This window comes from Podarcis filfolensis (assembly GCF_964270895.1).
Source record: "Podarcis filfolensis genome assembly, chromosome: 14".
Classification (NCBI taxonomy): Eukaryota; Metazoa; Chordata; class Lepidosauria; order Squamata; family Lacertidae; genus Podarcis; species Podarcis filfolensis.
This window is the reverse complement of record NC_139616.1, coordinates 2,754,180-2,780,234: the sequence shown is the minus strand read 5'-3', so window position 1 is coordinate 2,780,234 and position 26,055 is coordinate 2,754,180. Positions and strand designations below refer to the sequence as shown.

Genomic DNA, 26,055 nt, shown 5'->3' with positions numbered 1-26,055 from the left:
GCAAGCTGGAGTGCCCACCTACAAGCAAAGGCACTCAAAAGAAGGCTGAGGTATTTACTTCTAAGGACCTTTGCTACACGTGCACCACAAAAGTTCAAACAGCAGCACTGTTTGGAATCAGGTTTTACCAAGAGGGAATTTAACTGTCCTCTAGGAGTCAGAGTAGCAGCAGCAGCTAGGCCAAAAATCAAAAGGATTACATATTATATATGCAGGACTACAAAAGGGCATATGGATACTATGAAGGCAGGCAGAGAAATCAACAGAAAGCAAGTAAAGCACAGCTATAGCGTTGGGAAAGGGATCTGCTGACATCTCTGACTGAGGCTCTGATGAAATGAATATAGTAATCAATGCCCAATATCCAAAAAGCCAACTGTGCCAGACTTCCCTTAAGATTGCAAAACATAGACCAGCCTACTACTTTTTAAAAAGTTGAAGAAAGTGCTTCATGGTGTCCCAGCACTGAAAGGGGGGTGGAGTGACATCTAGTCTGTTCCTCTGTGCAGGAAGTCCCAAGTTTAGCATCCCTGAAAGATGGCTGTCCAGCCTCTGCCTCAAGACTAGCAAGCAAGGGAGAGCCCACCACCCCACTAGGTAAATTTATCTCCTGTATGTCAAGCCAATGAGATCTGGTCCTTCTCTCTGGGGCAGCAGCAAATGTATTGCTGCCCTCTTCTATGATGCCTGTGCGTGAATTTGTTTCATGGGTGTAGATCAGTCCACGCTGACCAACGCACAGTCTTTGAAGTAAGGCTCTGTTCCGATGGCATGAGTAGTCCTGGTGGATGAAAAAAGTTCAAGAGATCCAGCACTTAGCCGACACTCATGATGCACAGAGTTTCTTTAAAGCCACAAACACCGTCTATGGGCCAATAAAGCATGGGATATGCCCCCTATGCTCAGCAGACGGTACCACACTTCTAAAAGATAAAGAAGCTATTGCACTGCGCTGAAAGAACATTACCAACATCATCATCCAGATGACTGGCAGAATCTGCGACCAAGGAAAAGAGACGGTGGAAGAAGATTGGAAGAAATTTAAAGTTTATCTTAAGAACTGTTGTAAAATTAATGAGTGCTAAAATGTCATGGGTAATGTAAAACAGAATTGCAGTGACAAATAATTGGGTAAGAGAAAAAGGATTAAAGAAAGTGAATTATAAGTAATTGAAATTAGGGGTTGCTGGGAAAGTTTAAAACAGGGATGCAGAAAAGGGAGGTATGGGGAAGTCGTTGAAATAAGGTTTAAGAAAAAGAGGTTATGAAATTATACGTGTTTATATGTTTGTTTGTTTATGTATTGTCAGTTGTATTGTGTTTTAATATATGTTGGAAAATTAATAAAAATTTATTCAAAAAAAAAAAAAAAAGAACATTACCAACATCTCCTTAACCGCAACTCCCCCATAGCTGCTGAGGTCCTCTCTCAAATTCCACAAAACCAAGTTAGAGATCAGCTTGCAGTATCTCCAAATCTGGGAGAGCTGTGTACAGCTATTAACCAAATGAAAAACAACAAAGCCAGCAGACCTGATGGGATACCTGCCAAAATCTTCAAAGTGGGTGGAATTGAATTTAAACAACAACTTCACAAGCTCATCGAAAAAATCAGGGGGAAAGAAGAAATCCCAGCAGACTTTAGGGATGCCAAAATTATCAATCTCTTTTAAAAAGGTGAAAGAACTGATTGCGGAAACTATTGAGGCATCTCTCTATTAGCTGCGGCTGGCAGAATTATTGCAAGGATCTTAGCCAACTGTCTCTTAACAATATCAGAGGTGACCCTTCCTGAATCCCAAAATGATTTTCAGCCTTCTAGGGGGATAGTGGACATGATTTTCACCACTTGACAGCTTCAAGAAAAATGCAGAGAGCAAAACCAACCCCTGTATATGGTGTTTATTGACCTGACTAAATCGTAATGCCCTGTGGACTGTTCTTCTGAAAATTGGCTTCCCAGATAAATTTGTAAACATCATTCGGCTCCTCCATAATATGACAGCAACAATCACAGATAACAATGGCTCTCAAAATGAACCATTCACAGTGGGATCAAGAGTTAAACAGGGCTGTGTTATTGCCCCAACTCTATTCATTATTTTCATTACCATGACCCTACACTTTGTTGAAGGGAAACTCCCTACCGGAATAGAAATCATGTATCGAACAGATGGAAAACTCTTCAATCTGCGCAGGCTGAAAGCAAAGAGTAAGGTTACCGTAACTTCCGTCATTGAGCTTCAGTATGCTGATGACAACGTAGTGTGCGCATGCTCAGAGGATGACCTCCAAACCATCCTAAATATCTTCGCAGAAGCTTATGAACAGCTTGGCCTATCACTCAACATCCGAAAAACCAAAGTGCTGCACCAACAAATACAAAATAACCCCTCTGCAGCGCCACAAATCCAACTCCATGGTGTAACGTTGGAAAATGTTGATCTCTTTTCCTACCTGGGCTGCTATCTTTCCACAAGGGCTGAAATTGATGCCGAAATCCAGCATCACCTGAGCTCTGCGAGTGCAGTTTTCTCCTGTTTGAAGTGCAGAGTGTTTGAGGACCGGGACATTCACAGGGAAACCAAAATGCTTGTTTACAAATCTATTGTACTACCAACCTTCCTGTGTGCTTGTGAAACATGGACCACTTATAAATGCCATCTCCAACTAAAAGATTCCACCAACGGTATCTCTGAAAAAATTTACACATTACTTGGGAAGACAGGGGAACTAATACCAGTGTACTGGAAGAAGCAAAGATCACCAGTGTTGAAGCAATGATTCTTCAACATCACCTTCATTGGACTGGTCATGTTGTGCCTGATGATCATCTTCCAAAGCAACTACTCTATTCTGAACTTAAAAATGGGAAGCATAATGCTGGTGATCAACAAAAGAGGTTTAAAGACTGTCTCAAGGCAAATATTAAAAAAGGTAGTATGAACACCAACAATTGGGAAACACTGGCCTGCGAGTGCGCCAGTTGGAGAACAGCCTTTACCAAAGATGTCATGGACTTTGAAGACACTCAAACTCAGAACGCAAGGGAGAAGCGTGCTAAGAGGAAGGCACACTTGGCAAATCCACACCGTGATCAACTCCCGCCCGGAAACCAATGTCCCCACTGTGGAAAGACGTGTGGGTCCAGAATTGGCCTCCACTGTCACTTACGGACTCATTGTTAAAACCGTGTTTATGGAAAACAATCATACTCGACAATGAGTGATCGCCAAAGAAGCAGCAGCCCTCTTTTATGTGGCAGCCCTGAGTAACTGAAGAGATGTTTCATGTCTCATTCCCCTGCTCATCTCAGTTCCTTCATAGTGTGTTTTCCAGGCTCCTGGCCATCTTCACTGCCCTCATCTGAAGTTGCTCGTTTGTCTTTCTTTCCCCCCCCCCCTTTTTTAAGAAATAATTTTTATTGGTTTTAGAAATACAAATAAACACAAACTAATAAAAGCATATCTATATAAAGAGATTCTCTGAATCTCAGGACTTCCCCCCATCCCCTCTGTGGGGTCTCATTTTAAACCTCTACAACTGCATATTCATCCATACTCCAATTTTTATATCAAACCATATTGTCCATAGTAATTTATACACTACACGTGAATCAAAATCTTGCTCGTTTCCATCTGCTTACAGTGGTCTCCAAGGTAACTTATGAATTTCCCCCATTCTTTTATAAAGTTTTTATTCTCTTGGTTTCCAAGTTTTCCATCTCGGCTTTGCCACCTCGGCATAGTCCATCAACTTCTCTGGTAGGCGAAGTTGCTCATTTGTCCTTCATGCCTTGTCCATGAAGCCCGAAGGCAACACATGGAAGCAGGAGGCAGTAGAACCCTGCTGGCCCTGCTCTCCGGTGTGTCAACCAGAAGCCGTGAAAAAGAGCCCTTGACTGTGCAAGATTCCTGACCACTTACGTAGAGCATCTGCAGCCAAGTGTGGGTAGGGGCTTTACTCAACATTCCTGCCTACATGGAAATTTTGGCGGTGGACTCAGAAGGGCAAATGATGTCAGGGGCTTGGCCCTCCTCCATGTGTTTACAATTCCAGAATGGAAGGAAAGTGCAAACTATAGCTTACACATCTGACTATAATGGCAAACTATGGTTTGTTATAAATTGAGGGAGTATTTAAAGTACCCAAATGCTTGTTTGTGCAATGTGAAACTACAAATTGGAATTGCATGTCAACAAAGTTAGTGTCCCCTTAAAAATGGTGGGCATTAAAAAAGGTAAAAGATGCGTCTCTGTGTACATGAGCAAAAATAATGATTACAGCGGTACCTCTGGTTGCGGACAGGATCCGTTCTGGAGGCCCGTTCGCAACATGAAAAGAGTGCAACTTGAAGCACCGGATCTGCACAGGTGTGCGGTGCAATTTGGCACTTGTGCGCATGCGCGAAGTGCGATTTAGTGCTTGTGTGCGTGCGCGAGCGGCAAAACCCGGAAGTAACCCTTTCCGGTACTTCCGGGTCGCTGTGGGACATAACCTGAAAGAACGTAACATGAAGCAAACGTAACATGAGGTATGACTGTACCTGAAAGTGCCTGTGGGACAGTGGAGCCCGCCGTTTGATAATTACCAGCGTGCCTGTGTAACCCATGTCCAATGGCCTCTTTTAAGTGGGCTTGCTTTGAGTAATGGAAGAGTTATTTTCAATGTAACTTGTCCTTTTAAACAGCTTTATGCAAAGCAGGGAATAAAAACAGGCTTAAAATAGAAAAACAGAACCCTGGTTTTTAATTTATATAAAATACAACATGCATAATATATTACAGTTTCAGCTTCTGGGCAGAGAGTTCTCGTTTCTTAGGTTTCTTCTGGATTTTCTTTGCATCCTTAATTTGCATTTTTACTTGATCTTGCAGCTGAGAAAAGAAGGCTTGGGAGGACTTCAAAGCCTTGTCTTTGCCATCATCCTGTAGCAGAGCAACATTTATTTCAGAACAAATGGAAACATACACATGTAAAGTAAAATAATGCCCCACAGTTTCAGCCAATTAATTGTTCCAGCAGAATGCATAAGAGAAAGACCCCATTTGTATTCCGATTGATAACTAAATGGCAAACAGCAGCTGTTATGTTATGCAATACCCTTTTTCTGGCAGCATAATAAATCCAGAAAGCGGAAGGGAGGCTTGGCGTTATCTACACTCTCATGCTTAATGCATGTTAATGAGAGATAAGCATGCAGCACTAGGAAAGCATCCCTTTATAATCGAGGACTAAGAGCAATGGGAGCCCCAGTGGAATTTTAAACATTATTCCTTCAAGTTACTCCACCATCATCACTCTATCCTTTAAAAAGGGTCTTATGTTTCACCAACAAAGCATAGCAGAAGGTAGGTTTGTTTGCCATAATATACTTCATTTAAACAATGCCCAAGTTGTTTTGCGGTTCCACTGGGCTTAAGGTGCAGAGAATTATCAGAAATCCATCTCAGATATCATATTCAGAATACTATTATGCTTGTAACAGAAACACACCAGCCCCCAGATGAGTGAAGGACCTGCCTTCTCTGGCATCGGCTTGCTTGCCTGCCTGGGTCCTGCTCCACCACTTTTCATCACCTCAGCAACACCACCCCAGAGCCTCATTACCCGACCTCCAGTTTGCCCATGATGCTGTTTTTCAGGATTTTTTTAATATAAAAAAAGGCTGCTGAGGGGTGTGTGTGTGTGTGTGTGTGTGTGTGTGTGTGTGTGTGTATAGAGAATCAAGGGTGGATTTTTGTGTGACAGGATTGTCAGCTCAGTTTTGGTACTGAAAACAAATACCTGACCTGGGCTAAGCACGTGTTCAGAGGCACTCTGTTTCTTAACTATTCCACCCCTACCCCATCCTCAAGCACTATTTTACACCTGGCTCTGTTGGGTGGATCTCAGCATTTCTAGCAAAAACAAACAACAAACTTGATCCTGCAAACCAAATATGCCTAATAAGCAAGTTGTAGTACATCAGCCTTTGCTCCCCCACCCCAGTTCCCTGCAGATGTTTTGTACGCTTGAAGTCCAAAACATCTGAAGGGAACCAGGATAGCCTAGGCAAACACACCCACACACACCAAGTTCAGGAGCAGAACACACAAAGGCCTTGGACTAAAGTCTGCTTCTATAGAAAGAAGAATAGATTGATTTCTCCAGTTGTTTTTTTAGTAACCTTACCTTGAGCAAGGAGGTTCTACCTTCCTTGGTTAGCTTCTTCAGTTTCTCAGCCGAAGCCTTTTTGCTCAGTCTAGCCCCCGGCACCAAATTCTTCTCCAGGAGTTTTTGCCGCTTCTCCCTCTCCTTCAGCTTCAGGCGTTTAACAAGCTTCTTTTTCCTCCGTTCCCTTTTTTTGTCAGTGGGGGTTTTTTCAGCATTTGTTTTCACATCCCCACCTTTGTTCTTCTCCTAAAAATAAGAACAGACTGAGAGTGGGATCCAAAAGCAACACAGAAAACTCTCTTTCACACAAATATACAAAATCAAAGTACCAGCTATCAGGCTGCAGCTTTCCCCAAGCTGGCACCCCACTCCACAATTCTCTGGCCTGCAACTCCCCCCAGCCCTGTCTTAGGTCTTCAGCAGCTCACTCTTTCTGCCTATGAATATTAGGGGGCTGAGTACACACCAGGGCTTTTTTCACCACTGCTTCCCTGGCCCCTCCCTCCTAACTCTTTACCCTTTCTCCAGCCTTGTAAATAAGCCCACAACATTTACTAGCCTGCTGATGGACAAAATGAAACTGCAGGCAGTTTACCCAGAAGTCAGTCTCACTTTATTCAGGGGACTAATGCCTGGGTGGCAATGGTTAAGTCACCAGCAGCCAAGTTGGCATCAGCTCCACCACAGCCAGGCACAACACTACAGGAAAGGGACAAAAGGAGGAACTAGGCAGCTAGCCTCATGCAGGTGGCCAACAGAAGCAGTTCCTTCTCATCTGTGCACAATTTGTTGCCTACAGCTACCATGAAAATGCTTAAAAACAAGATTGCCCTTGTCTTCCAGAGGGACTTGAGGTGTGGGTGCGTTTTTTTATTATGTTCCTGCTCTGGCTCCACTGTTGTGTTTATGTTCATTGCATTTGATAAAAATGTGTAAGTTAGCTTTTTATCCGCTGCTTTGGACACTCAGGTAAGGTGAAAAAAACAGGTCACAAGTGTCTAATATTAATAATAAACATTAAGATTCTGTTGAAAGAGCACGAGAGGGGGAAAGCACCAGATTTTGAGAAAAACCTACATAAACGAAGCCAAATCAAACTGCATTTGTTTCCTCCGATTTCAGAGACCCTGGAATGAAACTGGGTTCCCAAGAATGGAGTGTACTTTGCCGCCCAGCAAATGATGGGCCAAGTGGAAAGCTACTGGGAGCTGTGAATTAGTGCCTTACCTTGATCTCTTCCGGTGCAAGGAGGGCAGCATCACTAACACTCACTGGTGCAACTTCTTCCATGGTTATTGCTGGGAGATTGGATACAATTTTAACCTCTGGGACAGGCTAAGGGAAATAGAAAAGGCTATGCACGTTAGATAACAGCGTTAAATGACTTCTACTGCAATCTTACACACACTTACCTGGGCATAGACAAACCCTAACCCTAAAAGCCTGGTCTTGAATTCCATTAATCCAGGGAGGGGGAAGTTGTGGCTTTGTTGGTGGACTACAATTCCCAACATCCCTGAGCATTGGCCATGTTGTTGGAGGATGAGGGAGTCAAAAAACATTTGCAAGGCAAGAGGCTCCATATCCCAGAGTTAAGAAGTGATTCAGTTCCACTTAGGACAATGGGGCTATATGGATTTGACAAGGCTCCCTAGACTTCCTAATGGTATAGTGGTTAGAAGACTGGACTAGGGCCTGGGGACCTGGATTCAAATCCCCACTCAGCCATGAAATTCACTGGGTCAGCCATTGGCTCTTAGCCTAACCTATGTTGCTTAATAGGTTGGGTAATTTCTTACAGCGACCATCCAGGAAGGCAGAGGCATAACACCAAGTCTTAATTTTGTAAAAGTAACTATACACAAAGCCAAAATAATTAACTCCAAATAGTTTACTTTCTAACCAATCAAAGACTTGCTCATACACAAAGAGGTTTACCCACAATTTAGACATTGACTGGGTTGCAATCAGCTTTCTAGCAAGTTTTCTAGCAAGTGTATGTAAAGCAGTAACTTGCTTTTGAGAAGTTATAGGTAATCCCATAACCTACGGAAATAAGATGTGAAGATGGCAGAGTTAGCATTCTGTTACAGAGGTTTAAGAGCCAAACTTGTATTCCAGCCTGGACAGAAAGACAGGGACATGTGCAGCAGAAATACAAACAGGCATGGCCAGGAATATCTTTTTTTATTTGTTACAGCTTCTCTGTTGCTGTTACTATGTTATTAGGACAAAACAGGGAGAGAGTGAACCATGTATGCCACTTGAGATACTTGCAGGAAAGAGGATGTACACTTAATAACAAGGGGAAATATCTGGACCATCCAGCTAGCGCAGAAAAACAGCTTTCAACCCTTTTCTACAAAGATCGTTTCTTATGCACAATCCTGCAAACAAAGTTGCATTACCATACTTACTGGTTTAGGTGTGAAGTGGAAATTAGAAAGGGCATCAAGTCTAAGGAAGAGCGAGTCCATCATTTTCTGTATTTCTGCATGCTCAGGTTTTTCTTCCTCTTCCGTTTTTTTCTGGATTAAGAGCAATGTGGGATTAGACAAGAGCAACTTCCAAGCAAGATTTTTCATTCAAAAGAAAGCAAATGCTACCTTTGGCCTTTTAGAGGCCAGGAAAGGGGAAGTTTATTTATTTACTTTTAAATGCACCCTCTTTTCTGGGTCCCTAAGAGTTACCAATTTATAGGCTCACTTGCCCTTGGCTAAACCCAGATGCTATGGGCTTTCTTCACAAAATACACAAGGTCAAAAAAAAATTCCCCCCAACCATTCCTAATTGCCAAATGGTGAGTTTTTCAAGTCCTGATTTATATTTCAGAACAACAGATATTACAAGTTTCATCTGCATAATTCAGCTGCAAAGGAAACAAGAGACTATTTCAAATGGAATCAGCATTGAAGGGGAGGAAGGAGAAAATACAAAATGACTTGCACTTCCCTTCCCTCTGCTTATTTCTCAGGACCAAAATGGCTCCCTGGCAGCATCGTGCAGGGCCTAAATGATGCACTGTGGTGCAGGATCCTTCAACAATGGGATTGCCATGGAATGTGAATTACAGAAAATTTCTAAAGCCCATTTTTTAAAAAATAAAAGAAACAAACAATTGATTTAGAAAGGCTTGGAAGAGTAGAGTTGCAGTTATTAGTTGAGAAGTTGAGAAGGAAGCCACATGCAAATTCACTCTAGAGCAACTCTCCTCCTCCTCATCTTCCCTGACTCCTGGCCACGCTAGCTGGGATTGATGGAAACTGATGTCCCACAACACCTGGAGGATATCATGTTCCCCATTTCTGTCCTAAAAGCTTCTGCTCCTTTCAGGTCTGAGAAAACAAGGCTGAAGCTCTCAAGTGCCACAAAATGCAAACCATGTCAAGGGAAGCTCATTACTTCTACATCTGCCCACTGCCACAGATAAAGTTGGGCCCTCAAGCACCCTTAACAACCAATACAACCTCCCTCAAAAGGCACCTGATTAAGTTTCAAATATTCTTGCTCATAAATTTCTGCAAGACTCAGCTTGCTTTTCTCGTGATCCAGAGTCAACCGCTTCTTATATTCATAGGGGTCTTCTTTCGGTTTTTCTTTACGAACGACATCGTCCCAAGCCTAAAACAAAGTTTTTTTAAAAAAAACAACAACACCACAGCCATATTAAAAACAATACAGAACCATGAGCAGCCTTTTCTGTAGGTAACAAGGAATTTAGCCATTCACATTCATTTGCCTTAACATTTCTATTCTGTCTTTTGTTTTAGAGAAGGGTAGTCAATGATATTGCATTCTGCTTAAGAACTCAACAGTTGCTAATCTACACATCACAGAATACTAAATCTTACAAATGGATGGCTCTTTAAAGAAAAATGTTTTAAGTTTTTGATGGCAGTCCTGAAGCAATGACTGGCTTCCCTGGGGAGGAGATTTCATAAAATGGGAGCCACAGTAGTGAAGACTCTGCACCCTATTAGAATTAGAATAGACTTTATTTGCATAGCCAACAGGCCATAGCATCAAAGGACAGACAAAAACAAAAATACATTACGGAAATAGTTATCATAAAATAATCTCAGTACTTAAAACTTGGCAGAGGTAATGATAATAATAATAAAATCCTAGGCGAGGAATCCAGGTGACGGCACTGATGTCATTCAGATAGCAGCTCTCAGTCTCATTGCTCTCTCGATAAATTTGGCAACCTTCTCTGTTGTCGAGCTGTTCTGGTCGGCTAGGAGTGAGAACAATTTGGCTTCACAAGAGCGGCCCGGGATGGCAGATAGTAGCGGCGTGATGGTCTCGTCCCTGAGATCTTTATATAGGGAGCAGGACAAGAGAACGTGTGACACAGTCTCTATGTGACCAGCTCCACTGGGGCAGAGCCGGTTCTCGAATGAAATTTTTTGATATCTACCTTCAAGAACAGCTGGTGGTAACATATTTAGTCTGGCCAGTGTAAAGGCCCGCCTAAGTTTTGGAATGGTTAAGGTAGACAAATAAGGTGCCCGAAAATCAAAGTGGGAGGGGGGCAGATAAGCGTACCAAGCACTAAATTTCTTAATATAGGCCAGATTATTCTGTTGCTCAATATCCTTCATGCGCTGGTCAATAACGGTTTTTGCCTTGGGTAGACCCATTTTCAGGAGATGCTGTGCTTGGAGGCCACATGTAAGTAGTTTTTGATGCACTACTTTGGACCACCGACTTCTATGAGCATCTCGTGCTACTAGAGGTAGTAGTCCAGATGGGTTTAAGTTTAAGCAAAGCCAATAGTTGAATGTTCTTAGCCAGGTCCGGGTTTCAACGGAGAGGAGGCCAGTCTCCAGCCGTAGGGCCGCATTTGGTACGCATGGTGGAACGGCTAGAATCTGTCTTAAAAATTTAGACTGGACCGTTTCAAGTGTGCGGCAATGATTTCCCGTCCAGATTTGGGCCCCGTAGAGTAATTGCGCCAAGGGTTTTGCTTGAAAGACCTCCAGAGCTGCTGGGATATGTCTGCCCCCCTTCGTAAAGTAAAAGCGAGACAGTATTTTGGCGCTTTGAGATGCTTTTTCCCTAGCATATTTATGATGGGCCTCCCAGGCCCCTGTTGACTGGAAAACTACTCCGAGGTATTTGGAAATTTTGACCTGTTCTATTGGCTGATTGTCCATCTCCCATCTGTGATATCTGTGTCTCCTAGCGAAGACCATGACTTTGGTTTTTTGGTGATTAACCACCAGTTGATCGCTCCTGCAATAGGCTGAGAATTCTCTTAGTAGCCTTTTGAGGCCTACTTTAGTTTGTGATAAGAGAACCACGTCGTCCGCATAGAGGAGTGCTGAAATTGATTTTTCGGCCAGTTTGGGGGCATGAAACTCTGGGGATGTTACGTATTTGACCATGTCATTTATAAATAAGTTGAATAGGGCCGGGGCTAAAATACAGCCCTGCTTGACTCCTTTGGTGGCTGGTACAGGGCCAATTAGATGCCCATTTACTGAGGTTCTTACATATAACTTGGAGTCTTTATATAGGCTTTTTATCAAGAATAGTAATCTTTTGTCAATGTTGGTAGCATTGAGTTTAGCCCAAAGTTTGACTCGTGAGATGGAGTCAAAGGCCGCCTTCAGGTCAATAAATGCTGCGTATAGAATCCCATGTGTTTTATTGACGTATTTGTCGATGAGGTGTGCTAATACGAAGCAATGGTCTATTGTTGTTCTGCCCTATCTGAAGCCGGCTTGCTCCTCTGCCAGAACTGCCTCAGTTTCCATCCAGTCAATTAGTTTGATGTGGAGGTGTTTGGCATACAGTTTGCTGGGGATAGTAAGGAGGCTAATGGGTCTATAGCTTGCTGGATCTGCCATAGGGCCCTTTTTATAGATTGGAATAATTACTGCCTCTGTCCAGCAACCAGGTATTATGCCTGTTGAATCGATGTATGTAAATATTGACGCCATTATAGGAGCCCACCAACTGATATTGTTCTTCATGAGCTCTGCTGGAATGTGGTCTATGCCCGGGGCTTTGTTGTTTTTCAGTTGGGCAATTAGTTTCCCCACCTCCTCTATGGAGACAGGAGGCCAATATGGTAAATTCTCGGGGTAGGCACTTGGATCATTGTGCTGAGCTTTGTCGTCATAGAAGAGGGTTTGAAAATATTTCATCCACTCCTGGGGTTCTTACAGTACATGTGGGACCAATCCGCTCCTGGCCCAGGAGGCCCATAATGGTACGCCAGAAGGAGGTTCAGTCTTTCTCATTCGAGGCCTTCACTAAATTACACCAGGCCAATCTCTCAGCTTTTTGTTTTTTTACCTTTAATAGCTGTTTGTAATTTCGTCTTAAATAGATGTAAGCCATAAATAGCGAGGGTGCTCCGGTGTTTCTATAATTCCGATAGGTTGATCTCAGACGTTTCGTTGCTTGTCTACACTCCAAATCAAACCATCTCTCTTGATCCTTTGCCCGCTTTGTAACAGAATTAACTATCTCAGTTGTTATGAAGGTCTTTAGTCTTGCTAATAACTCGTTGAACGAGTCCATGGCCTTTCCCCCGGTATTAGCTGATACAATGGCTGAGTAGATGGTCTTCACGTCTTCCGAATGGAGGAGATAAGTTAGCTCTGTATTGAGCATGGGGGTCCATTTAATTCTTCTGGGGGCCAGTGATCCCAGATTAACGATGGGGGTGTAGTAAAGGTTAGCCGTGGGTTTGTTAAACGATGGGCCATTGAGCGCTAAAATTAGTGGGAGGTGGTCGCTTTCGGTGTTGTGTCCCACTTGAAACTTCGACACAGAGTTATAGGCGAATCTTGATATCAGTATATAGTCTATCACACTTCCTCCCATTTTTGAAAAATGGGTATACTCCCCTGGGCGATCCTCTTCGTTACTACCATTTAATATCATCAGCTCCCTTCTTTTTGCAACCTGGGCTAGACATAGCCCCGAGAAGTTGCATTTATTATCTTTAGAAAGTCGTGAAACGCCTGCTTCGGTTGGACTTTCAGGGTCCTGAATCTGATTATATTGGCTGTAAAGATTGTTATCATCAATTCCCATACGGGCGTTGAAACCCCCCCCCCCCCCATTATAATCGGTGTAGAAGGGTGGGAAGATTCTATGGACTCTAGGAATGCCTCTAACTCTGCCCAGTTAGCTTTCACTATAGATTTCTTTTGGCAGGGAGGCAGATAGACATTGACTACTACCAGTGCACCCCTCTCTTCTATACTGTTGGCATTCGCTGAGGGCTGAGGGTCTTGCTGGTTTTCCCTGAGATTCTGAGTTGATTTTTGGTGCTCGAGGTCATTGGGGTTGGGGGAATTGGTTATCAAGGCGTTCTCAGCTAGATCCAGTTCCTGTGCCCAGCTCATGGAATAATTTGGTCTTTCATGCTTAGTTTGTATTGACCAATCCAGCACAGTAGGGGCAATTTCTTTTGGAGTGCTCTCGTGCTGTGGATTCTTATTCCCTTCTTTATGGGGGAAGTAATTGGTGATTTTACTTTGCTTCCTTCGGGGCTCCCTCTCCCCCTGAGGTGATATTGGTGCAATTCCCAGGTCCATATAGTTCTTTCTTGTGAGGACCATGTTGAGCGTGGAAAAAGGTAGTTGGGCAGAGTTTATTGGTATCTCTTAGTCCTGGGTTTTTTGGCTTCACTTGGCTCAATCACAAGACGGATTATGTTTATCTTCCAGTTTCCCACCTTCGAAAGGTGGGGAGGATTGTTTTACAAGCCAGGATTCATGCTTGTCCCTTATCTCGGTGGGCCTCTAGGGTTTCTGCTCCTTTTCCGTCTTTAGTTCTCAGCTTTAGGGCTTTTAACGCTTCTGTCCTGTGGTGCCTTCCCCCTTATATTTGCGAGCAGAAATGCCGAGGCTGTCTCCAGTACCCTCGTCACCCTCAAAGAAGTTATAAATGACTAATAAATCAGAATGGTTTACTGCAGCAAAGTAATAGGGCTTGTTTACTGCAGCAAAGTAATAGGGCTTGTGCCAGGGGATAAAATGAAGCAGAACTTGCCTTCAGTTTCAGCCGCCTAAGAAGAGGGGAAGCAGCGAGGCTCAGCTGTGCTGAGACCAACGGCAGTTGGTTTTCCCCTGCACCCCATTATGTGACAGAAGGCATTTTTTTGTGGCAACCTCTTAAACTGCAGAATTCCCCTCCCACAGAGCTGACTCTGAAACCTTCATCATGTAGCTTTCATCATATACTGAAGAGGTGCCTCTTCAATCTAATTGATAACAATATAATAAGCAGATGGCAGACTCTTCACTTTGTAGGAGATATCACCTACAGTGACTTCATACAGATATTCAATAGTAAGGGAGACAATAAGGAACTCCCAAGCATTTATCAGACCCTTTGAGAAGCGGGGGATACAGAAAGGACATTGTTTAAAGCTTAAGCAACATTAGTTGTGTTCTTGTTCTTTTTCAATGTACTTATTCAATGCAAATGTAAAATCTGCTGGGTTCCCTTTCCCATTCTCCCTCCAATAGCAATGAAGACATGAAAACAGATCTATTAACCTGATCTTTTATCCTTCTCTTGATAATCTCTTCAAGCTCCAGAGTTGTTTCTTCTGTGATCACAGGAGCTGAGAATACAAAAGCAGCAAACTCAGGATTTTTTTAAATGAAATGCATTTGTAAATAACCTTATGGGTTAAGAGCAGGCTCCTTTCTCTATTGCCACTTGAAAAGACATGTAACCATTCAATTTGGCAGCAGCAGCACCCAAACCTAAGGGTCATAATGAACTGGGTGCACACAGGTACAGCTGTTTGAGGGCAGCAGTGTAACCAGAGATGATCCTGGCTGCAAATGCAGAGGAGCTCCTGGGACAGACTAGGATCAGTCTCTGCTTGAGACTGGGAGACATACACAATTAATGTCCCCCTTAGCCATGGCCTGACCGATTCTAGGAAGTCTGCATCATGCTAAGAACCATGGATGGAAAGCAGAGGGTCTGGGCAGAGGTTGCCCACCTTAGAAGGTTGATTTCATAATTTGCAGCTATTAAAGGTACAAAATTACAGTATCTCTACATAAAACATAAGCCTGGAAGCTTATAAAAATTCCAGGAAGAGGAAAAAGACAAAGGTCTGGCGCTACTCTTGCTCATGCAGAAGCGCTGTTTGTAAGACCGGGTGCCCCTGTGCTACAGCTATATAAAAGGTTACCAGAATCTGCATGACTGCAGAAGGAAATGGCACAGCTGCCACACAGAAGTGACTTCTCCTGGCCCAGAGCTCATCAGCACCCCCAACATAGTTCCCAGCTCTTCATGCAGGGGGTCACCTGCTGCTGCAAGCCCTGCCCTATAAGGAACATTTAAGTGAAAGTGCTGCTATAAAGTGCAATGTTTACCCATTTTGACTGCATGGTCAAAAATAACCATTTCTTCCAGAAGGCTGTTCTCAGGCCGCTTTTGTCCTGTCACTTCACCTCTCAGCTGCCAAGGCTTCTCCATCAGCAGTTCCTTTTCTAGCGATTTAATTTTTTCGCTCATCTGCAAAAAAAAAAAAAAGTTATTAAGACACTTTGTTTCCCATGACTTCAAACCCACTTTATTTCCCTTGGCTTCAATCTTACATGTTTACTTAAGGACATTCACAGAAGGACAGTTGATATCCCCTTCTCCCACTGCAGCCACCTGTGACCTTCCCCCCACCCACTCACTTGAAAATGACTCTCTAGAGCGTCTAGGGAACCTTCTAAAAATGCCGAACTGAGGGGTGGGGGCTGCTGTTGGAAGGAGGAAAAGAAGAGAAACTTCCATTCTGTGAACTTCCTTATCTTAGGCTCCAAGATCAATTTTGGGTGATGCCACCCCCCTTTCCCCATCAGTCTCCTGCACCCCATCCCCCAATGTTCAGGAGCCCCAATCCTACAAAAAGCTTTTTAGGGTGCATGGGGTCTGCCAGAGGCAAGAGGAAACATGAAACTTTCCTTCTGTAAACCTCCTTGAGTTAACTTATCTTAGGATCCCAAACACTGCCTTATTCTCTTTCTGTTTTTTCATGCTTGAAGTTCTTATTTTTTGCTATAAACATGCTAGTTTCAGATGGCATGAGATAAACGCAGTTGGTTTGGTGGGATGCAACAGAAAGTTCACCTTTTCCTGTCTTTTCTCAAAGGACGACTTTGTTTCAGCAGAACTATTTCTCTTTGCCTGGAACATATCTATCTCCTCTTCTATGTCGCTGTCATTTGGCAAGCTGAACGTCACTCTTTTAGAAGGTTCTTTGCTTTTTTCATTCCCTCCTTTCTGTTTGATTTCATCCATTTCCTCAGCTCTGTAGTTAAACAGCATTACATGAAAAAGAGACCTTTAAAGGACTTTCATTAGGCTTTTGATTCATTCATAAACACATGAGCCTGCTGGGACACCACACAAAAGTGCCCTGAGGAAAGTATCCATTCACAAAACATTCTGGACACGTCTGCAAACTGGAAAACCTGTCATGGACACTACACACACACACACACACAGACACACACACACACACACACACACAGAGAGAGAGAGAGAGAGAGAGAGAGAGAGAGAGAAGCCTATTCTGCTGGCTACAAGAGAAGGCTTATTTCAAACCTAATTTGGGGATCAGAGTGAGGAAAGAAGAGCCATGTGGGAACCAGGGAAGGCCTTAATGAGTACGTCTCCAGACGCCATGTTGATGACCCTGCTACTATTCATACATGACTCTGCAAGCAGTATAGCTCTCCAGATAGGAAATATGCTATTGTATTGACAACACAACAATATTTATCTCCTCACAGAAGATTACCTCTGCTCCCCAAAATGCAATTCTATGCACACTTACCAGAGAGAAAACGACACTGAGTACAAAGAAACTAACATCTGAGTAAACATGCACTGGTCATTTCATTTTATTATCCACTTAGCACTGCCCTCAAAATATCAGCCACATACTCATCATCTATGTCGCCTTCTTCCTCTTCTTCCTTTCCCTCAATCTGGTCACTGTCACTATCCTTGTGTTCACTTGTGAAGTCTTCATAATCACCCACAGGATCAAAGTAGTCCTGATATTTAAGATCACGAGCACTTTTGATGATCTGCTGGGAAGAAGAGGAGAGAAACCAGCAAGAGGTTACAAAGAGGCTCCTGAAGTTTCAACGTAACATTTGAACAAGATAAATGAGTAAAGGGGCTATATTAAATAGTTAGGCTTATTAAATAAACTGGATAGCTTACAGTTTTTTTCCTGAAGAAGCATGAACCAAAGTCTTAAAATACTTTATTAACAATCAATTCTATTTTCAGGACCTGCAAGCATGGATGTGGCCAAAGTGACCCATGTGATTGAAAGTTAAAAAGTACTTTGAGAATATTCTTCAACATGTTCTCATACATCGATTTTCTTCCTACTCTGCTTTCAGATGCCTCAGGGATTCAGATACACCTTTGCTCCAGCTAGATCAATGAAAAGTTCAGCTGCCATTTTGCTGTTCTCCATTTAGTCCATTCTTAGTGGCAGTCAATGCAAATTGTGAGTCCTTTTCCAATTAACGAACACAATGCAAATAGTTAGCCTGTTATTTACCGACAGTTACAGGCAGCATGTGAGAAGGTAACTTCTCAAAAATACAAGATGGGAAGTTCTCCGATATATGGACTCCTTATACAGATCTATTACTTGAACGTTTGAGCAATGGGTTGATCTGAACCACCAGCTCCCTCACTACTTCCCTGCTCTTACCCCTTACTTGTACACATGGAGCATGTTGTCTTGATTTATTATGATTTTGTTTGTAATATTATGGTTATGTTTGTATTGTTATTATGATTTTGTTTGTAATGTTCAACTGCATTTGTTTGCACAAAATGCTATTAATAAAAAAGACAGTTGCGTTATGAAGTCATTACTAAACCCTCTGAGTGTTTAGCTTTTAACATATGATGTTTTACACCTTTTTATGCAGTTACCTTCGTTTTGGAGTCTCCAAATTCCTCTTCATCCTCACTCTCATCATCTTCAGAAAAAATGTCCTCAAAGTAATTTATTCCTTCTTCTTCTTCATCATCACCCTTCTCTCCGATTTGTCTTTTCTCCACTGCATCCAAACAAGCCTCCATCTCAGCCAGTTTGAAAAATCTGTCATCCACTATGGACTTTTCTCCTGTTTTTTTCACAGTGCTTTTTGATGTTCGGGTTTGCTGCTCCAACTTATCAATGTCAAAGTCCATATTGGAATCATCGTCACTAAATGCATCGTCTTCCATGGTCCCAAGCCAATTTCTCTTTCCTTCAAGCTCACTTTCCTCTTCAAGATGACCATTGTTGAAATCTGCCTCTACTTCCATCTGGTCCTCATTACCCGCCTGATCCTCATTGTCTTCTGAGACAGAACCATCCTTGTCTGAAGCTGGAAGAAGGCATAGATCCTCCTCTCCCTCCACATCTCTAGCAACAGCTCTCTTGAAGTAGCCTAGAACTGCATTATTCTGGAGTTCTAGCTGTTGCCAAATCTGCTCTTCATCAAAGTTCTCTATCACCAGTTCATATAAAGGACTTCCAGAAATAACATCAGCTCCAAGCATTTTGTGGAAATCGTATAATGTTTTTGTTAGAGAGATGAAGTCATCTGCAAGTCCATCCTGAATGCTGGAGTCAAAACAAATTGTAAGACATCGTGCATTTTAAAAGTCATAAAGTTTAGGTCTTTGTCAGATCAAGATGCTGAAACAGGAAAAGTATGTGAATATACAGGCATATCTCAGTGATATTGCAGGTTCAGTTCCAGACCACCACAGAAAACCAAATATCTCAATAAAGCAAGTCACACAAATTTACACTATATTGTAGTCTATTAAGCCAGGTCCCCATGGCTGCAGGGGTGGGAGGGGGGAAACCTGGCCCCAGCCCTAGCCAGCTCCACTCCTGTGGCCAGAAGGGGAGCAGCAGCAGGGGAGTGAGAGGCTGGGCTGCATGCAGCTGCGCCCATGTCCTCATAAGGAGCAATATCTGCGGAATAAAATTAGGTATGCTTATATACACCATTACTGCTGGTACAGAATGCACGCAAGTTGGCCATGCAACATCAGTTCTGAACAAACTGCAGTTTGCTAATACACTAACAATACTCAAGGTTTTGAGGTTAATGCAGAAAGCCTTCAATGACATGGGTCCCCAAAACTCAAAGGAGAACTTCTCCCTATATCTACCACACTGTGCTTTGAGATCTGCTGAAGAAGCCCTTCTAAATGGTCCCTCTGACAGGCACTGTCCCTTGTCCGCCTTCCTAGTGGTGACACCCCACCTGTGGAAACCCCCATGGCTACAGTACTGAGGGTATTCTTCCAAGATCCATAGCAAAGTTACCTGGACTGCTGTTTGATGCTTAAAAACATTCTCTCTCCTCCTCCTCCTCTCTCTGTATACACATATAACACTCTGTGTGTGTGTGTGTGTGTGTGTGTGTGTGTACAGTGCCAGATTTAAGGTGATGTGGCTGGTTCCAACGTAAAGGTTGGCCCCTCCAAGCCAAGGGGGTGCAAAATAACAACAACAACAATAATAATAATAATAATAAACCCATATTTATGGGTACCTACTGAGATCCATTTTAAAACAACTGTACCAGAATGAATTATGATTCTGTTGTGAAAATAAGAAATATTTTTGGGAGGGCGCCAAATTTTGTCTTCGCTGAGGGCACCCTATTATCCAAGTCTGCCCCTGGTGTGAGGTGGGTGGCTCTCAAGTCGTTGCCGGACTCCCCTGCCCCAGATAGCAGTGCCAACAATCTAGGATGGAGGGAACTGTAGCCCAGCAACGACCTACACCACCCCCTTGAATTCCCCCCACATAATGCCTGTAACCCCCCACACAAAGGGAGGGGGCAATATCCCGCGGGAGGCGTCCTCGAGAGGAAGCCTTCCTGCGGCGCCGGGGCCAGCATGGCGGGGCTGGGCTAGATGCCCCTCGGAGGTCCCTTCCAACTCTACGATTCTCTGTTTCCATGAAACCGACTAACTCAGCTCCAAGGATCTCAGGGGCGCCGACTCTGGAGCCGACTCTCCCCGGGTATGACTCGCCCGCGTGCTTCGGGATGCTGAAGACACGCGTTCTCCTTTTTCAAAAATGGTCCGCACGCGCGCACGCGAGGGAGGGAGGGAGGGAGGGCGCTTTACCTGAGGAAGCGCTCCGGGTGGGCCGTGGCGGCGCCCAGTCTCTCCAGGCAGGCGCCCAGCCTTCCGCGCGCAGCCAGCGCCGCGCCCGCCATGTCCTCGTCTTCCTCGCCGCCTGCGCTGCGCCGCCCGGCCGCGTCCCTCCGCCCGCCGAGGAAAGTTCCGCCTCTGGGTCGGGCGCCGAAGGTTCCGCGTGCGGGGAAGGAGAAGGCGGCGGCCCCGGGGCTGAGCTCCTCCTTCCTTGGGGGCCGAGAGACCAAGAGCTCGGGGCGGCCTCTTCTCGCCGGCGAGGCTGCAGCGCCATCGGGAATACACGCAGAGACACCATTTATTTCATAAAAGCCACGCGCCCCTTGATTGCTACGCGGTTTAAAAAGAGAAGAAAACAATAAAACGATCAGTTTAAAAACAACAAGAGAAGACAAGTCTGAATCATTTGAAGCATAAAGCATGCGGAAAGGGGCCTCAGAGGACAAGTAGTCCAGCCCCCAGAAATGCAGGATTCTCCACGCGATCCTGCGTGCCCCGCGGCCATCTGCGAGGGACGGAAAACAGATGGCAACATAAATCCTCTTAGCACTCTAAGTCCTTTTAAATGTGTTTGTGGAAGGGGGAGTTGGGGTTTGATTGCTGGTTCTTATTCTGTCTTTTGTGTTTTGTATTTTTATGCTGTGAAATAAAATTAAAATATACACACACCCCTTTCCTCCATGGAGCTGAAGGTGGTGTACATAACCCCCACTTCATCCCCACAAACAACCCCATGAGCCACACTGCTCTTTGCATGCCTCCTCAGGAGTAAGCTCCATTGATTTCAAGCAGGACTTGCTCCCAGTTAAGTGTGCATAGGATTCTACCAGTTGGTGGTTCCAGCCCACCCAGGGATGGCTCTGGGCAGGATTGGACTAGATGACCCTTGGGATCCCTCCCAACTCTACAATTCTGAGCTAATGCATCACAAGGGTGGAGGGTGCCCTCCAGATGGTGACGGACTGCATCTTCCAATATGACCCTTGGACATGCTGGCTGGGGCTGTCGGTAGCTAAAATCCAACGGGATCCGGAAGAGTGCATGCAGGCCAAGCATCATTTTATGTAACTCTATCATGTCTCCAGGGACGCGGGTGGTGCTGTGGTGTAAACCTCTGAGCTTTGGGCTTGCTGATCAGAAGGTCGGCGGTTCAAATCCCCGTGATGGGGTGAGCTGTTGTTCGGTCCCTGCTCCTGCCAACCTAGCAGTTCGAAAGCACGTCAAAATGCCTATAGTTCAATAGGTAAAGGTAAACGGCGTTTCCATGCGCTGCTCTGGTTCGCCAGAAGCAGCTTAGTCATGCTGGCCACATCACCTGGAAAAACTGTCTGTGGACAAACACTGGCTCCCTCAGCCAGTAAAGCGAGATGAGCGCTGCAACCCGAGTTGTTCACGATGGACTTAACTGTCAGGGGTCCTTTACCTTTGCCTTTATCATGTCTCCTGCTAGGAGTTGTTTCTTTTTGCTTTGTTTTATGTCTTATCAATTAAAAAAAAACCTCAGTGTGGCATAAGCAATTTTTTATTCTCAAAATGTGACCCAGAGAAAATAGTTTGAGAACCACTGATCTAGTGTATGATGGCCGGACACTTGGTTTCTGCTGCCCCTCCTGACTTTCTGCAGCCTTCAACGTGCCCTGAAAATCTACTCCAGAGAACTGGGGGCACCCCCCCCCCCACAGCAGTATAGCCTGAGGGCTTAATGACAGTTGAGGAGGGCAACATGTACAGTGGGAAGCATCTTGCCTTTAAGGTGCCCCAAGGGTCTCTGAGTGTGCTTGCAGCAACAGACTAACATGACTATCCTTCTGCAGCTTAATATTAAGGCCACAGGTGATCCTGGGTCTTTAATCCCAAGCATCTGGTATTCAGAGGTAGACTGCATCTGCAGATAGAGGCTTACTCTCTGTTTGGTAAAGCACCAAAGTACATATATTTAATAAATAATAATAATAATTTATTATTTATACCCCGCCCATCTGGCTGGGTTTCCCCAGCCACTCTGGGCTAAACAGGACTGCCTTCAGATGTTTTATAAAAGTCAGATAGTTGTTTATTTCCTTGACATCTGACGGGAGGGCGTTCCACAGGGCGGGTGCCACCACCAAGAAGGCCCTCTGCCTGGTTCCCTGTAACTTCGCTTCTCGCAGTGAGGAAACCACCAGAAGGCCCTTGGAGCTGGACCTCCATGTCCGGGCTGGACGATAGGCGTGGAGACACTCCTTCAGGTATACTGGGCTGAGACCGTTTAGGACTTTAAAGTTCAGCATTGACACTTTGAATTGTGCTCGGAAATGTCCTGGGAACCAATGTAGGTCTTTCAGGACCGGTGTTATGTGGTCTTGGTGGCCGCTCCCAGTCACCAGTCTAGCTGCCGCATTCTGGATTTCTACAGTTTTATTTGTATGCTGCCTTCCATAGTTCAACCCATGTCAAGGCAGCTTACAACATGAAAAACACACGTAACTACAACATAACAAACATAGTCATAAACAATAAATAAAATACACATAAAAAATACCCAGCCCAACTGAGTGGTGCTGGTGGTGCTGCCTCAGATGCCAGAGTCAGGTAGAGCCTACCTTGTAGGGAGGTTTGATCATGGGCAGGCAAACTAAGGCCCGGGGGCCGGATGCAGCCCAATTGCCTTCTCAGTCTGGCCCGCGGATGAGTAGAATGTGTGCTTTTATTTAAAATGCATCTCTGGCTTATTTGTGGGGTATAGGAATACGTTCATTTCCCCACCCAAAATACAGTCCGGCCCCCCACAAGGTCTGAGGGACAGTGGACCGGCCCCCTGCTGAAAAAGTTTGCTGACCCCTGGGTTTGATCCTTTATGCTTCTCATTAAACACACACACACACACACACACACCAGATGCTGGGCACAAACTAGGGAAGGATGTTGGCTTTAGCTCTTACTTTAGAGCTTCTTAGACTAGAAGTCTCCCCTCTCCCCTTTGAGTCAAACGGGAGTATTTGGCTAAAGCCATTAGGGGGGGGGGGAAAGGGTCGCGCTAGGACCGCGCGGCGGCTCCTTTCTGCCCCTCTCCCCGGCGAAGGCCGCCTCGCCATCTTTTCGCGAGCGACGCTTCTCTTACCTTTTTGAGCCTGCGGCGGTGCCGTTGCCAGCGCTCTCTCGCCTTCGCTCTGGCTTCATGGAAGCGGGTTCTCCGTTACAGCTGCTCTGCCGGGCGTGCCAGGTTCAAAGATGGCGGCGCTCTCGCGACCCCTGACGGCAGGTAGGGCTTCCCAGGCTCCGGGGGAGGCGGGGCTCCGAGGCGGAGACCCCTGGGGGGCGGGCGGGGGGGGGCAGGCTGCACTTTGCAGGCGACGAGGGAAGGTACCTGGAGAGAAGCTCTGCTTCGCACACCTTGATTTGTCCCTCTTTTTGCAGCCTCCTGGAGAAGGCCAGGTCTCTTCCATTGGGTCCCACCAAGGCCACGTCCGCACCAGGCACTGAAGGCGCTGTGATGCCGCTTTAAACAGGCCTGGCTCCCCGCCAAGAAATATGGGAGCTGTAGTTCGTTAGAGGGGCAGAGAGTTGTTAGGAGACCCCCCACCCCCGAGCTACAATTCCGAGAGTGGATTAACAACCATAGAATAATAGAATTGGAGAGTAGAGTTGGAAGGGAACCCGAGGGTCATCTAGTCCAACCCCCTGCAATGCAGGAATCTCAGCTAAAGCAACCATGACGGATGGCCATCCAAGCTTTGCTCCAAGGAAGCAGAGTTCACAACCTCCTGAGAGAGTCCACTCCAAACAGCTCATACTGTCAGAAGGTTTTTCCTGATATTTAGTCAGAATCTTCTTTCTTGTAATTTGAACCCATTGGTTCAAGTTCTGCCCTCTGAAGTAGGGGGAAACAAGCTTGCTCCTTTAGTACCCTTGGGTGCAGCTCATCAGGCCCTGGAGCTAGGTGTTCCCTGACCACCTCTCTTCCTGCTTTGGGCTGCAGCTCCTCCTTGCATCATTTATTCTGTTGTTGCCAGATTGGGCACTGCTTTCCTTTTGGGGGAAGGTGAGTTCCCTGGGGAACTCTGGGAAGGGGAATAGGGGAGTCAGCACCTTTAACAAACTACAGTTCCCAGGATTCTTTGGGAGAAGCCACAACTGTTTCAGTGGCATGATACTGCTTAAATGTATCGTGCAGATGGGGCCTCCCTCTCCGATGTCAAGTTCTACTTAAATATCCCCCTCCCAGAGTGGTTTAATGAACTGTTATGTTTAGCTGCTAGGGATTGCCCACCCACCGGATCTCCAAGGCTGACTGCTCTATGCCCACACACCCAATCTCAACACACACACACACACACACCCCAAGGATCTCCATGGCTGCTCCTTCACACCCACACACCCACCTGATCTTCATGCCCACCCTACATACTTCCATGTTTCAGACATTGTGATATTTAGGCATATCGCAATGTTTAGCTGGTGATGTATCATGATGTTGAAAACTGGATATTCCAGAGCCCTAGTTGGAGGGGACCCACTGCAATGCAGGAATATGCAGCTGTCCTATACAGGGATCAAACTGCAACCGTGGCATTACCAGCACCAGGCTGTAAGGAACTGAGCTATTCAGTTGCTCATGGGCCATCCCCCCACCTCTTGAATTTCTGAGGGAGGTGGAATTGCCAAGAGACTCCTGGGAGGGTCTGAGGGAAGGAAGCAATCTTTTCAATATTGGAGGCCTAATATCCTTCCTCCACAATCTCACCATCTGTTCTAATGTGCTCATGCACCCTGATGTGGTCTGTATCCTGCCAAGCCCCTTGGCTGCAGGGAGGGTGGATTGTTTCCCATGTGACTTGACAGCCTTACATGCGAAAAGGATCTAGGCACCAGAAAGCTTGACATGAGTCCACAGCGGGGGGGGGGGGGGGGGAGCTAAGGCCATTCAAGGCTGCATCAAGAGAAGTCTAGTGTCCAGATCAAGGGAAGTAATAGTCCCACACTATTCTGCCTTGGTCAGACCACACCTGGAATCCTGTGTCCAATTCTGGGCACCACAATTTGAGAAGGATATTGACAAACTGGAACGTGTGCAGGGGGAGGGCAACTTTAGGATGATCAAGGGTCTGGACGTCATGTCTTATGAGGAACTGTTAAAGGAGCTGGGTATGTTTATCCTGGAAAAGAGGATACTGAGAGGACTAATAGATTCAAATTACAAGGAAGGAGATCCTGACTAAAAATTAAAAAGAACTTTCTGACGGTAAGAGTGGAACGGACTCCCTTGGAAGCTGGTGGTCTCTTTATTGGAGGTTTTTAAGCAGTGGTCAGATGGCCATCTATCTTAGATTCTTTAGCTGTGATTCTGGCATTGGAGGGGGTTAGACTGGATGACCCTTGGGGGTCCCTTCCAACCCTACAATTCTATGATTTTGCCTTGAATTTCTATAGATAATGACTGTGAGTGTGTGTGCTGCCAGGGTGTCCATGGGGGAACTAGCAAGTGCCCCACCTTCCACCACTAATTGAGAAAGCTTTCACTATGCATTGAAAATGGGACACTTGGGAACTCTCCAGAAGAAACAGATGGAGAACACAAGAGCAAATGCCAAAGCATTCTAGGGAGTTCTGGATAGCCTTCTTTCTTTTCAAGTGTTAATTCCAAATGCTCGTTGTTTTGCTTATGAGGAGGAAAAGGTATAGAAAGGAGAATTCCTAGATGCTAAGATCCAAATGTGGGGCAAGTACTCTTTGATC

At 45.0% G+C, this 26,055-nt stretch overlaps 2 protein-coding genes across 4 annotated transcripts in view; one reads left to right on the top strand and one right to left on the bottom strand.

Annotated features, from left to right (window-relative positions):
* Positions 1-4,720: 4,720 nt before the first annotated feature.
* MPHOSPH10 (M-phase phosphoprotein 10) lies at positions 4,721-20,546 on the bottom strand. 3 transcript variants are annotated; one of them, XM_083584600.1, is made up of 11 exons: positions 20,314-20,546; positions 18,106-18,784; positions 17,089-17,234; positions 16,270-16,450; positions 15,522-15,663; positions 14,682-14,749; positions 9,640-9,777; positions 8,574-8,684; positions 7,384-7,491; positions 6,175-6,402; positions 4,721-4,928 (listed from the first exon to the last, which is right to left on the bottom strand). In XM_083584600.1, the coding sequence occupies exons 1-11, from the start codon at positions 20,403-20,405 to the stop codon at positions 4,782-4,784; spliced, it is 2,040 nt and encodes a 679-aa protein (XP_083440726.1). In that variant the 5' UTR covers positions 20,406-20,546; the 3' UTR covers positions 4,721-4,781. The 3 variants fall into 3 exon arrangements, with proteins under 3 accessions (XP_083440726.1, XP_083440728.1, XP_083440727.1); XM_083584602.1 differs by having other exon boundaries at positions 17,089-17,237; positions 20,314-20,545; XM_083584601.1 differs by lacking the exon at positions 20,314-20,546 and adding an exon at positions 19,502-19,545 and having other exon boundaries at positions 17,089-17,237.
* A 2,883-nt stretch (positions 20,547-23,429) lies between these two features.
* The window catches only part of MCEE (methylmalonyl-CoA epimerase), a 5,940-nt gene continuing 3,314 nt past the window's right edge, over positions 23,430-26,055 (top strand). The window contains exon 1 of the mRNA XM_083584610.1: positions 23,430-23,581. Coding sequence (XP_083440736.1) covers positions 23,551-23,581 — 31 coding nt within the window. The 5' untranslated portion in view covers positions 23,430-23,550. The remainder of the gene's footprint in view (positions 23,582-26,055) is intronic.

Excerpts from the sequence above, each read along its gene's own strand:
- MPHOSPH10 (XM_083584602.1), bottom strand. The coding sequence starts at position 20,405 with ATGGCGGGCGCGGCGCTGGCTGCGCGCGGAAGGCTGGGCGCCTGCCTG. Across the intron at positions 14,750-15,521 it reads TGACCATGCAGTCAAAATGG|CTCCTGTGATCACAGAAGAA; the intron begins GTAAACATTGCA and ends TTGTATTCTCAG. Across the intron at positions 6,403-7,383 it reads TTGCACCGGAAGAGATCAAG|GAGAAGAACAAAGGTGGGGA; the intron begins GTAAGGCACTAA and ends TCTTATTTTTAG.